Source organism: Trachypithecus francoisi, unplaced genomic scaffold, assembly GCF_009764315.1.
Source record: "Trachypithecus francoisi isolate TF-2019V2 unplaced genomic scaffold, Tfra_2.0 Lachesis_group3, whole genome shotgun sequence".
In the NCBI taxonomy this organism is placed as follows: domain Eukaryota; kingdom Metazoa; phylum Chordata; class Mammalia; order Primates; family Cercopithecidae; genus Trachypithecus; species Trachypithecus francoisi.
In genome coordinates this window covers 52,848,810-52,863,236 of record NW_022681468.1, presented here as the reverse complement: position 1 = coordinate 52,863,236, position 14,427 = coordinate 52,848,810, and the positions used below count along the sequence as shown (strand labels likewise).

Sequence of the window (14,427 nt, the reverse complement as noted above, 5' to 3'; positions counted from 1 at the left end):
AGACTCCGTCTCAAAAAAAAAAAAAAAAAAAAAAGGCAATAGGAAAAAACAGCAAAAGATTATTTCTATATACTCCTAAAGGTAGAATTTTTCAGCAAAGAAAAAAATGATAAAGAATTTGAAATGTATGAAAAATCATATTCAATTATTTCTTCTGCTCATTCAATATTATCAATAAGCACATAATATCTCTCCCTAATAAGCCGGTGTTCCTCAAAAAAAAAATGAAACAATTACTCATTGGTTATTTCCTAATAATTCTGTTCATCAGAGATAGTATATATCAGTGAAAAAATTTTCCATCAATTTTTAATGAGTTGAGTTCAAAAACTCAAAGTAAAATGACAAGCAAGAACTATAAGAGGTATATAAAAATGTAACTTTAATGACATAATTAAGGGATATCATTGACATTAAAATTGATTATACATTATAACCATTTTAAACCAGCCTATTTTAAAGATACTTTATATTAATAGAGATGTTTTAAAATAGGTCATCCGGCCGGGCGCGGTGGCTCAAGCTTGTAATCCCAGCACTTTGGGAGGCCGAGACGGGCGGATCACGAGGTCAGGAGATCGAGACCATCCTGGCTAACATGGTGAAACCCCGTCTCTACTAAAAAAATACAAAAAACTAGCCGGGCGAGGTGGCAGGCGCCTGTAGTCCCAGCTACTCGGGAGGCTGAGGCAGGAGAATGGCGTAAACCCGGGAGGCGGAGCTTGCAGTGAGCTGAGATCCGGCCACTGCACTCCAGCCTGGGCGACAGAGCGAGACTCCGTCTCAAAAACAAAAAACAAACAAAAAAAAATAGGTCATCCACTATTTTCTTCATATTCTGGAGAAAATGAATGCATTTCTGAGGCTAAGGGAATAACTATATAACGTTCATTACTGTATATGAAATAACTATAACCTAATTAAATCATATAACATGAAAAGCACAGATAAAAGATCTGAGTATAGAATATCACCTTTCCTGGCCTCTAGGTTATAATTTAACTATTTTAACACTAAATTGGACACCAGTGTTAACACATTACTCTTTTCCCCTAGAATCTATTTTGTAGCACAAAAGGTCTAACCAGACAGCCAATGCTTAAATATTTTCCTGTATCTTCTATCTCGTTGGACAAACCAGATCATATATGTGAAAGTACTGTGCTTTTAATCAGTTAGAGACATTGGTGTTGTTCTAACATATGTTTAGAGTTAGGAACTCAGTAGTAATCTCTGTAGTTTGTTCCATCTATGGTAAGATTTGATTATTCTAAAAATTACTTAAAGCAAAGAATACCACATGGTCAGCTAGAAATAGAATTTATGTCTTCATAATGAAATAAATACTGAATAATGATTTAAGCAAAACCATAACAAATGTTAAGAGAAAGGGAAGAAAGAAAATAAGGAGACGTGCAGCTAGGGTAGGAAAAGAAATGAAAAGAGAACTAAATTTTCAACTTTCACAAAACCAAAACCAAGTTTACTGAAAATAGGAAGGTCAATGCCAAAACAAACAGTGAGCAGTTAAAAGTAATCGGCTCTAAGGAAGAAGAAATGGGGGCAAGGGAGTTGGGGAAGGATATCTACCTTGTAGGGCCATGGAAGAGTGGACATTTCACATGCATGGAAAATAACACGCATTTGCTCAGAGACATGCCGTCCTCATATAAAGATCTTAACTAAAGGCAAGAGGATGTGGGTGGAGAAAGAGAATATCAGCAAGAGCACAGTGAAAACAAAGTTACAAAAGGTACTCGGTGACTTTTTTTTTTTTTTAACCTCCAGTAATTAGAAAAGGGAATGAAAAACAATACTTGGCCAGCCACAGTGGCTCACGCTTATAATCCTGGCGCTTTGGGAGGCCGAGGCAGGAAGATCACTTGAACCCAGGAGTTCAAGAGTAGCCTAGACAATATAGAGACCCTGTCTCTATTAAAAGTAAGAAAAAAAAATTTGTCATACATGGTGGCACACACCTGTAGTCCCAGCTACTCGGGAAGCTAAGATGGGAGGATCGTGATTGAGGCTGCAGTGAGCCATGATCACGCCACTGCACTCCAGCCTGGGTTAAAGAGGAAGATCCTGTCTAAAAAACAAAACAAAAACAATAACAACAACAACAAAAATTAATACCACAAAAATCTAGGTATCAAAACGAAGTGATGAGTACCTTTGGAGAAATGTGGCCGTATTATCTTGGTGTGACAGTTCATTAGTATAGTTCTAGTTCTCCTTGCAGTTACTGATTACACTTAAGCTCCCTCCATCCCCCACCTCTGGGGAAGTTAGTTAAGACCACCAGATGACTTACTGTGGCCAACAAAATGTGAGCAAAAGTGACATCTGTCTCTTTCGGGCAACAGTTTCGGCAGCTAGTGTTAATAAGGCCAGGCTTTACTGTCTTCTGTTGCAGTCAAGAGAAATGCCCGAATGGTGTCTATTCTGTGAGCATAAGCATAACAGAGAACCCCCAGCTAATGTGTAATAAGCATGTGACAGAGGAAGAAATAAACCTTGTTGTTTTGTCACTGAGATGGCAGGGGTTATTATAGCAGCATAAACCATTTTCTCTTAACCTGTATATAAACTAGAAGTGAGATGCCACCTTGACAAAAACTCCAAAACACTGGGTTAGGGGCCAAGCAGCATAGAAACTGTTCTAGGCCTACTCAAGGAAACATTTATCAGAGACTGGAGCTCAGCAAGTGACCCACATTAACAAGTTTGATAAAACTGTCACTACAATAGTTTGGAGGTGACATGTACCTGATTAACTTATAATGAATATGTACCTAGGTTCCTGTGGCTAATGAACTTATTTATAGCCCTAAAAGAAGAGGTTGGAAGATAGATTAGTACTGTGTGATGGTTGCTGTTGGTGGTGTTTAACCAGGTATTAAAAGAAAAATACTCAGAGAAGAACTGCCAACCAAAAGACTAGATGTTCAAAACTTAAAACAATCCTTAGGCGCCCACCGGAACATGGTCACAAAGCAAACTGACAAAACTGCTCAGACACAGAAAGAGGCCAAACGCTCCAATTTCAGATGTGGCCAAGAATAATAAAAATAGAAGAACCTCACACAGGGCAAAGCCAAGGACCACGGAGAACTATGCTGTAGGGCATGTGAAGAGTAAGAACGATTTGTTACTGGTCTAAAATAATGACATAAATACAGAAATGGAGTGTAAATGTTTAGAACATTTTATAGCAATTTCACACAGTAATTTTATGTTTATTGAATCTAGTAATTTTAAAATTGGGCTTGTAATTTGATATTCTTTATTTCATTTTTCCTGTAATTCATTTCTATTGTGTTAGATAGGAGTGTTGTTGTTGTTTCAACTGGCCTAGAGAACTCAGTGAACAGAACTAGAGCCCTAGCAACATTTGCCCAGAGAGATTTCAATTGTAGATTGCTATAATCTAGAATCTGGTGTGTGTTTTCCATTCCTCCTCTCTCCAAACAGGAACACTTATAGTTCTCTCTCCCAACACTGTCTTATGTATTCAACAGGGGCTGGCAGACAGATAACTTCTATCTAAACCAGTAAAGAGATGACCACTGCTGGGCATTACTCAGGGATCCTGAACTTTAGGCTTCATGTAGTTAAGATGGTAATTTTGAATTACCTCCACCAGGAAAAGCCAAGGAAGAACTACATGTACAAAGGAAAGCATTTGTTGACAAGAGAGAATGTTCAAATGCTTCTAGATCTCTGCACGTTAAAATTATACCTCTCACTTCCTTGAGTTAGGTATGGCCATGACTTGGCCAATGAAATGTGCAAGGTGACATATACCTCTGGAAGCTTTTAAGAGTCAGTACACGTGTGCAATGAATCACAACACACTTTCCCTCTGCCATGATCACTGATAACACTCAAAATTAGGCCTTCTCTGTCAGCCCAAGTCCCAGAAAGAGAACACCACAGGAAAAAGCTCCCAGCTGATCCAATATAAAATAAACTATTATGTGACGGTTACTACGGGACTGAATGAAGGGGGAACGAAGGCAGAAATGAAAATAAAGACAAAATAATCTGTTTTAAAGAAGGGATCAGGAGGCTCCTTGCTTCTAGTGAATAAGGGCCTTGAGCTTCCACAACCCTTCGTATTTATTGGGTAGCAAGAACAGGGAGCAGCAGGTAAAGGTTGGTCAGCTGCTTGATTTATCACAGGTTCACATGATCGCTAACAGGCTTCAGATGTTCCTGCAGATAATCACAAGAAGCACTGCGCCTGGGGCGTGACTGGCCTCAGCATTCCTTCTGGGCGGCAGATGCAGTTTGTCAGTTTGCCAACAACCTGCTTCATGAGAACAGTTTGCTGTTCGCTCATATAGCCTCCAGTGGTATACTGAGTTGGTCACGACCCCCATTCTTTCTACCTCCAACACTATTAGGCTGGACGTGGTGACTCACACCTGTAATCCCAGCACTTTGGGAGGCTGAGACAGGTGGATCACCTGAGGTCAGGAGTTCGAGACTAGTCTGGCCAACATGGTGAAACCCTACTAAAAAGTACAAAAGAATTAGCCAGGCGTGGTGGCTGGTGCCTGTAATCCCAACTACTCAGGAGGCTGAGGCAGGAGAATCGCTTAAACCCAGGAGGGGGAGGGTGCCGTGAGCCGAGATTGTACCATTGCACTCCAGCCTGGGCAACAAGAGTGAAATTCCATCTCAGGAAAAAAACAAAATAAACTATTATTTTAAACTCCTAATGTTTCGGGGTTGTTTCCACAGTATAACCCAGTCTAGCACTATTAATAGACCTGGTCTTACTAACGGGTAAAAGGATTATGACTTGAACATAAGATGACTCTTTAAAATGCAATTTGACTATTATTACAACAGATGCGAATACTAAGAGACAGGAAAAGTCACAGGTAAATGTTTTCCATAGCATGTTTGCCAATACTACAGATATGCCTCCCAACTACATGTAGACTTTGACCCTTTGGGCTGGAAGAGGCCCTCAGTTCTTCAGTATAATGGTCCTGCTAGCATGGATCACAGTTGGCATGTAAGATGTAACTTTTGTCTCATCCCTAAATTCTAAAGAAGTGTGTTTGCACAGCTCATTTAAATAATAGAAAGAATGAGTGACATGTAACTAAAGACTAATACAAGAGGGTAACTGCACTGTAAGAATGGCTCCGTGAGACAATCGTAGAAAAAGGGCTAAAGCGTGCACATAAAATGTTAAAGGCGATAAAAGTGTGCTTTGTTCAGTAACCGAATATTAAGCTCCAAAGGACATCAAGGAGGAAGTACTTCAAGAGAAACACTAGTCTTCTTGTTAGTAAGGAGACAGTTTAAGGATTTGCCTTTGTGTTCCTAAGGCAGGTAGAACAGCTGGTAGCCCTTGTTAGCCCCACCAATCCCATTTTGGTATAGGGTACCGTATGCAATAGCAATTGACAAACAGTTCTGCTGGGGTTTTTTTTGTTTGTTTGTTTGTTTTGAAACAGAGTCTTGCTCTGTCACCCAGGCTGAAGTGTAGAGGTGCAATCTCCACTCACTGCAAGCTCCGCCTCCCCAGTTCATGCCATTCTCCGGTCTCAGCCTCCCCAGTAGCTGGGAGCACAGGCACCCAACACCACGCCTGGCTAATTTTTTGTATTTTTAGTTGGGACAAGGTTTCACCGTGTTAGCTAGGATGGTCTTGATCTCCTGACCTCATGATCTGCCCGCCTCCGCCTCCCAAAGTGCTGGGATTACAGGCGTGAGCCACCGCGCCCGACCCAAACAGTTCTGCTTTTAAATGGTTGAAAGACTACTATGCTAGGGTCATCTGTCCTCTCAGAACAACAATATTAAATCTTTATGCATTTGGACACATTTAAATTTTAGAATAACTGACACCAAGCTTTTCTAGGAAACCCTTGGTTAGTTCCATCTTTATAGGCCTAATATTCCCTCATGATTAACCATAAAATTAATGGCTTTCCCTCTCAGAAAAGAAGGAAATTAACAACTATAACTATTAAATAAATTGTATCAACATCTGTGGTCATCATACTCAGGAAAAAGACACACTTCCTATTTTGCAACAAATGGAGCATATAATGCTTACAAAGTTCGTGCCTAAGAACATTGTGTCTGAAGTCAGCTTGCTTAGTTTAATGCTGCTACTGGAGAACAGAACCTGCTCACTGAACCAGCCTCAAATAAAATGTTGATTAGATCTCAACACAGTTTATCATTTCAGACCCAAGGAGGCAATAAAAGGGGTCAACATCTCTCCCCTTTAGAGCCTTTCCAAAGCAGTTGGGAGAAAAATCCTCTACCTGCACCCTCACCCCCCAACTCTATATACACACTCCCATCCCCCAAAAAAGAAGAAAGGAGGAGGCTATCCAGACTTGCTTTTACTGACACACAGCAGGTGGCAGGTAAGTCTCACAGACAAAGACCTAAAATTAGTATAGGTACTATCCAGATGTTGACTATCACTTTGAGCAGAGAATATAGGAGAAAAACACTTCTATAGTAAAAGTCTATTGATGACTTGAAATGTGTACATTAATGATTATGGAAGATGCAAATAGGCTATGGCAGAGAATATGCGGTGCCCTTGATTTTGACAAGTGCCTAAAACCACACAACTCTGATTTTATGCTTAAATGCTTAAGCACATTACTGCAATCAATTACATCACTGCTGTCATGAGCATCCTGTCTCCTATTTGAAGAGAATTGTGTCCTGCCCTAATCACATTCTCTAAAAACACATGAGATGAAGTTCTTACGTTCCAATAAACAAAATCCTACTCCAAAGCATAGATGTTGGATTAGGCCTGTTAACTTCTTAGAGCAAGCCGTACCCTCTCATACACTGCACTCTCTACCTGCTCAACTGAACGTTTCATCTGAGGGATGTCTAGGTTAACAGTGCCGGGCCTGTACATCTACTACAGTGTGTCAGCAAACCTTTAAGGAACTCGAACCACACTAGTATCTGGTACCTGGAAAAACGACTGTCCCAGACTCTACAACATAGACTTTAAAGTTCCCTGTGGAATACTTAGCTAGGAAAAAAAGAGAGCAACACTCTTTTTGGGCAAAGCATACGACAAAGGCCAGCCTGGACAATACAGTGAAACCCCGTCTCTCCCCCAAAAAAAAAATCAGCCGGGCATATGGCGACAGTACCTGTAGTCCCAGCTACTTGGGAGGCTGAGGTGGGAGGATTGCTTGTGCCCAGGAGGTAGAGGTTTGCAGTGAACTGTCACTACAGCCTGGGTGACAGAGCGAGACCCTGCATGAAAAAAGAAAAAAAAAAAGCATAGGACAAAGGATGGTGAGGTAAGAAAAGCTGGGTCTTGGTTGCTCCAATAAACGTGGCAATGTCTTTCACAAGGATACTGAATTCGTAATGTGCTGTATATCCTAAAGAAACAAATTATTTCCTCTTAATTTTGCACTACTTGCTAATTTTATTCCCAAATAGGAAAAAAAAAAAAAAAAAGTCAGTAACTATGTGCCGGCCTAATACACATTAGTCGATGTGATTATTCCTCGCTTCTTTACAGCAGTAACATAGCATGTATTTTCTCTCTCAGCCCCAGGAATAGCGCCACCATCTACCATACACAGGTCCAAGGGCTTCAATACATGTGGAATTTAAACAGTACAGAATATTCTACTTCCTCTCCAGGCAATCATCAGACTTACAAATCTGTTTCTGCCTTTTTCCCAAAACTTAAGCCCAGAGCATCTTCCCAAATTCTAAGTTTGAAAGAACGAGCTTGCCCCTGCTCACAGATCGCTTCAACATCCATCTGACACGACTATTACTCCTCCTTAAGAGACATATCCCTTGGGAGGGAAGTGTCTTTCACTTAAGAGCTCCGGTTCTCCCCGTTGCCCCTTTTCATCCCCTTGACCCACAAAGGGCTCCGGTGTTTCCCGCCGTTCATGCAGCGAAAAGAGAAGGTAAAACGCCCTCAGGAGGCTCCAGGTGAGGCCCTTCGGTGACCCAGAGGCGGGTGTCCTAAGTCAGACTCCGGAGCTCTGCAGTGCAGCTCTGGCTACAGAAAGCTGCTTCGTCTGAATCCCCGGGTCTGCAGGCAGAGCCCACAGCGTGAAGGACCGGCGCTGCCACCTACCTGCCCGGGACCTGCGGGCGGGGACCAGGGCCGTTCCTGAGGCCGCGCGGCCAACAGTTCCCGCCGCCACGCGACGGAGTAGGAGGCAGAAGGCCAGGCCGTGCCAGACTAGCCGGGTAGCCTGGAACCACTTTGCCAACCTGCGAAGGTGTAGCACCGCTCCTTCCCAGCCTGCGGCCGCCACCGACTCGACAAAGTCTGCCTCCTGGACAAAAAAAACAACCTGGGAAGCACCTCCTTCTCCTCGTGCTCCCTACGTGAGGCACTCTCTAACCAATGGGAAGCGCGGTGGGCGGAGCGAGAGTGACAGACGATTACAGAGTCCTCCCGCCGGCGCGAACGGGCGGTGCAGTAGCAGATCCAATCAGCAGCGTGGGTGGGAAGTACAGGGGAGGGAGAAAGTAGGGAAATTAAGCCCCCAATCAGATCTCGGGGCCCTCGAGCGACGGGTACAGCGGCCCGTGGCCTTCCGAGCACGGCGCTCAGGGGGCGTGCCTGGCCGGGCCAATCGGCGCGAGCCCACAGTGCGGAGCGAGCGCCTCAAATGCTCGGGTTTCTCAGCTGATTGTCTCCAGCCGAGAGTTGTTTTTTGCAGCTACCGAGCCGAGCCGCAGCAGGAGGAGCCGAGACCCCCGAGGGGTGGGGGGAAAGAGGAGGCGGGGTCGGGGGGAGCCGCGACTGCTCTGCGCGGGACTCTGGGTCCCGTCACGGCGCTTCCTGGGGTTAGAGGCTGGGGTGGGTGGGGGGTAAGGGGGCAGTCCTCCCCTTCGACGGCGGCTCCGAGTCCAGCCCCTTCCTTCCCGCGCTCGCTCGCCCGGCCCCCAGCCCCCTCATGAGGGTGTCCGTGCCGGGTCCGGCGGCCGCTGCGGCCCCCGCGGCCGGCCGCGAGCCCTCCACGCCCGGCGGGGGCGGCGGAGGCGGAGGCGCCGTCGCTGCCGCCTCAGGCGCCGCGGTGCCGGGCTCGGTGCAATTGGCGCTGAGCGTCCTGCACGCCCTGCTCTACGCCGCGCTGTTCGCCTTTGCCTACCTGCAGCTGTGGCGGCTGCTCCTGTACCGCGAGCGGCGGCTGAGTTACCAGAGCCTCTGCCTGTTCCTCTGTCTCCTGTGGGCAGCGCTCAGGACCACCCTCTTCTCCGCCGCCTTCTCGCTCAGCGGCTCCCTGCCCTTGCTCCGGCCGCCCGCTCACCTGCACTTCTTCCCCCACTGGCTGCTCTACTGCTTCCCCTCCTGTCTCCAGTTCTCCACGCTCTGTCTCCTCAACCTCTACCTGGCAGAGGTAAGGCAGGAGGGCCGGCATGCGGGGCCCGGGCGGGTGCGCGGGGCCGCCGGGATCAACTCCCGCTGAGGACCAGCGGGGATGGGGGGGGTGGGCAGCTAGAGGCGGACTGGAAACCAGCCTGGGGAAACTGAGGCACACCTGCAGTGTGAGCCAGTGTTTTCGTCCTGAACTTAAGTGGCTGATTGGCTCGATTATTGAGGCGTCCAGGGCTAGGGGTTGAGTGAGTGAGAGTGTGTGTGTCTGACAACTTAAAACAGCAAGGGAACGAACCCTTTGTTTGGTGTTCTGGCCCTCTGAGGTAAGGCGTTGGTGGCACCAACAAAGTGGCATCTCAAGAAGTAGCAGCCCCGGTGGCTCTGCCGAAGCCGGACTGTGCTGAGGGAGGTTGGATGCTGAGGTAGCAGCAGCTCTGCTGAAGCTGGACTGCTGCCAGCCATTACGTCACCAGGCAGAGCTGTTCCTCTGCTATTGTTGCTGCGTTTCTTTTATTAGAAGCTTATATTCCCTCCTGCATCTCCTTTCCTGTGGCTCGATAAGCCTCACGCAAATTTCGTTCGATAGTTCCCCAGCGGGATTGATGATCAATAACCAATGCTGAGGATCAGGATAAGGACCTCCATAAAGCCCTTAATGTTTGTCCCAGTTGCTTCATGCTTTAGTGGTTTATTCTACCTCCTATAGCATAGTCTCTTTTGGAGCTAATTAAGAGAAAAAAATACTAGCTCAACCTGTGCCTATTGCAGAAACAAAACCACCAAACTGTTTTTGCAATAACTTGCTTAATATCTGGAACCTAATCACACCCCCTTTCTCTTTTATGGGGAATTGCTGGTTGGATTGCATTGTTCTGCAGCGCTTAGGTATTTGACCCATTTCAAACAGGTTTGGGAGTGTAAGGTTGTCAATCATGTGTGTCAGCTTGTGGTATTTAAGCCATAATATTTTGAGAATTTCCCCCAAAAAAGTCCTCCTTCCCACCAAAAGAAAAGCTTGAGGAGGGGAGGAAGGAAGGTGACATCATATGCTTGATACAGACTAATATAGAATAATATTGGCCTTATGCAGCTAATCCTCTCAAAGGCTTTTTTGGAAGTGATGGAATTAATGTAGTTCCAAGCAAAAATTTAAAAAAAAAATGACGTAGATTAAGTGTTTATATTTCCTGCATAAACCAACTCTTTTCTCCTTTAATAAATAGGAAGTAGAATGCATAATTTTAAAATCAGTCATAACGTCAACTCTTTAGCACACTAAAAACAATAGTTGAAAACAACAAAACTAATTTAACTTTTATTATTTTCCTTCTCCATCCTTTGAAAGTCCAAACAATACAATGACAAAACCCCAAAGCAGTAAGCGGAAATAAGCAGCATAGGTTATCACAAATCAGATAATGATGCCATAGTCGTGTCACTTATTTGAGGATGTTCTAATCTAGTTGTCGTTTAAACTGTTATAACACTTCTACCCTTTATACTTAAACTGATACATTGTAATCTTCCTGCCACCATTTCAGATAGTGTGTTAGTGACTTCTCAACACTGAAGCTTTTACTCCAGCTTCAGATGTTTATCTGAAAGTGACTAGCGATTTTTATGCCAGGAGCATCAGATGACTTGTTTTTTCCCTATACATTGATTTACAAAATCATATGAATGATTCACTGTAAAATAGTTGGTAGGCATTTCATAAAGTGGATTAAACACTCTTTTTTACTTCTTGAGGTATAACATATACCATAAAGTCCACAATCTTAAATGCACACCTAGATGAAATTTTACATCTGTGTACACCCATGTTACCACCACCCAGATTAAGATATAAAGCATTTTCCGTGTCCCAGAAGATTCCCTTTTTAACATCTCCCAGTCAGTAGCTCCCTCAGATAAGCACAAAGTGGGTAAACACCATCACAAAAAAGATATATATTTAAGCTCAAAATCCTGAAGGTAAGCTTATATAGCATAGAATCCACAGAGTATCTAGATTGGGTCTTCAGACTTTCAGCTAATACTCAAGCTAGTGAGGAAGAATTTAAAGTCTAAAAGTCTTCCTGTTAAATGTTTGTGTGATGTAGTTTTTTTAAAACGATAAAACTCTATTAACCTGAAAAACATAATTTGGAAAGAAGCTGGGATAAAGCTTTTTTCCTTTGTAATGCCTGCTAAAAAGGGTGTGAGTTGTTTGTCTGCCCTTTCTTTTTATAATCAAATTAGCGATTTTAGGACACAATTGTACTTAAGAGAACAAATTGTCAGTTTTTTTGAAAGCTTATTTGAAAGGAGATATCTTAACCAGAAATCATTTCTCTTTTCATTACAGAAAATCGCCAGGAACCTGTATTTAAGAGAGTATTTGAGTTCAAATTTTTATATCAATTCCAGATAACTGGAAGTATACTTCCCATTGATCATTCTGAATTAATGAAGTTTTTCCTAGTGAGTTCTTCATATTATAGCAAAGTGGAAGGGAAAGCCTACGTGGTGATAAATATAAGACTTAACTGATGTTTAATTTTTTTTAACCAAAAGCCCCTGTATCTTTTTTGAATAGTTGTGTGTGTCTTGATTACCAACTCACTCTGTCTTTACTGTATGCCGTATTAAATACCAATTCCATATTATTTTTCACTTATTTAAAGCATTTGTTTTTTCTGATTCTAAGAGTAGCTTTCAGGACTTAGTTATAAAGAACCGTGGATCAAGTATAAAAAGTAAAACAAACCCTACTACTTTGAATACATTTTGGCAGATATTCTAAAACTCATGTTTTTGAAAAGAAGGACCTTTTTTTTTTTTTTTTTGGTGTCTATACTTGAAATAAGATGAAGGAAACTAGCCCTTTCTTAAACAATTGAGCTTCTCAGTGTCTCGTAATTAACCTCCTGGAAACTGAGAGTTGAGAGAGAGGGGGAAAAAAACCACCTTGTACACTAATCTAAAAACACATATTGAACTATTGAACTTCTGGCAGGATAGGTAGGACATGAGCTTTACCAGAGAAAGGTTCACACTCCTGGACTTTTACCGGAGAAGACTTCAATATTTAAAACAGACTATCTGGTAAAACTGATTCTGTCTACCATTAGAACATGTTGAACAACTTAAAAGGAGAGTTGACAGCATCACGCACTATATCCATGTAAGAAACCTGCATGTGAACCTCCTGAATCTAATTTTTTTTTTTTTTTAATGAGAGTTGATGGTATACCATCTTGAAGTGTTGTGATGCATGCCAAAATCAATGAGTTCATCTTCAACATATTGAAGTTCTTACTTCCAATTTGGTCTTAGGAGTGCCAGTTGCTTAATCAGGATAAAGTACAGTGACTTAATCGCAATGCCAAGACAGCTAGGAAAATTAAATTCAAAATCTTAACTCTTACATTTATGGATGCTATTATTGTCCCTACCAGTAGATATATTCTTATATTGGTGTACTTCAAATAACGTGCAAGTCAACTTACAGGTTCATTGATTTTGTTCTGGTCTTTGATTTCCCACAGAAGTGGAAATCATACTTCTACCACCTAAAATAGAAATTCCTTGATGATAAGAGAGAATATTTTACATATTTTTATCTCTAGCAACTAGAACAATGGTGATTATATTATTGAATGACACTTTATAAAAAGGTCAAAATTTAGAAAATATTTAGTTATCTGAAATGTAGGGGTTAACTTATTTTGGTGAACATTTGAGGTAAATTATATACTGTCTGGAATCTATTTTCTGCCTAAAAGATTTCATACAATATAGAGTTTTGTTTAATGAAATTATTTTTATCTCATGGCAAATGGCCCATACTAATTAGGGCTTTGCTAATTTAGTTTCAACAAATTCTACAAAATAGAAAAGTCTGTAAGACAAGTCTCATATCCTGAGTCAGTTACTGTTTACCAAGAATAGTGGTTTAGTTCAATGTTTGACTTTTATCCATAACTGACTATAAACTGTTTTTGTCTGAATTTACTAAATTTTTTCACTATCTTGATCTTATTTCTCCTGAAATCATCTGTGAAGCTGAAGTTTCAGATACATACCTGTAGCAAAAGACATGATTATAATGCCTTATATGTTGTGAAATTGGTATTTTCAAAGCACTTTGTAACATTTATTTTCACAACCCCCATGAAATACGTAGACATGGATGTGATTTGTCCAAAATTACATCGCTAATATGTATCAGATGTGAGACTATTATATACCTCAGGTGGTATGAAGTCTTATCAAGTAATTTCTTCCTATATACCATGAACTTTCCTGGATGTATCATTTCTTTATTACTTGGTGCTTCTCTAACTTGCTTTCCCATTTTCACACTGTTTGAAACCTTTTCCACTGTCTAGCAAAGTCCTTCCCCTTTCATCCACTGCATATGACTCCTGGTTTAAAGAAGTAGAAGCCGGGATCATCTGGCTGACCATAGATTCAGAAAAATGCCTAATAGTGCTGCAGAGAGTAGTCAGTCTTTTTCAGTGCATGATTGGGCTGGCAAGAAAAGGCCAGAAACTGCCAAAAAAACAAAAAACAAAAAAACCTAACTAACAACAACAACATCAACAAAAAAAAAACAGCAAATGCAGAATGATGAAATATCACACAAATGTGTGTCTTGGGGGTAGGGCAGGAGTGGTTTTCAGCTGCCTCCTGCTATCCTACTGCCCAGATTTTAATTTTGTGCGTTGAGGGTGTAGGGAGGTGTCATTGCAGGCTGTGCCTTGCAGTGAGGTCTTATTAAAGACTTCATCCCCTCCAGCATAATGCCACAATCCTTTAAGTGTACATATTCAGTGGATCAACTAGGAAAATAAACAGGTCCTCAGAGCTATATAGGGGGTACACATTGGGAAATAAAAGTCTTCCCTGGGAATGCAAAACAAGCTCATTCTTGTACAAGTTTGAAGCCTAAATTCACATCAGTTCTGTGAGTGAACTGGGGGTTTCAGGAGATCTAACTTGAAAACATAGTTATCCTTGCTTGATACTAACCTCAAGGAGCTATAAGAAGCAGATGCAAAGCATCTGTGGAG

General features: G+C 42.3%; 2 protein-coding genes across 2 annotated transcripts in view; one reads left to right on the top strand and one right to left on the bottom strand.

Annotated features, from left to right (window-relative positions):
• Positions 1 to 8,387, bottom strand: part of TXNDC16 (thioredoxin domain containing 16) — a 125,150-nt gene extending 116,763 nt beyond the window's left edge. Inside the window, exon 1 of the mRNA XM_033188031.1 lies at positions 8,117 to 8,387. The gene's annotated coding sequence lies outside the window, so the exon portion shown is untranslated. The remainder of the gene's footprint in view (positions 1 to 8,116) is intronic.
• A 252-nt stretch (positions 8,388 to 8,639) lies between these two features.
• The window catches only part of GPR137C (G protein-coupled receptor 137C), an 87,410-nt gene continuing 81,622 nt past the window's right edge, over positions 8,640 to 14,427 (top strand). The window contains exon 1 of the mRNA XM_033188029.1: positions 8,640 to 9,392. Coding sequence (XP_033043920.1) covers positions 8,949 to 9,392 — 444 coding nt within the window. The 5' untranslated portion in view covers positions 8,640 to 8,948. The remainder of the gene's footprint in view (positions 9,393 to 14,427) is intronic.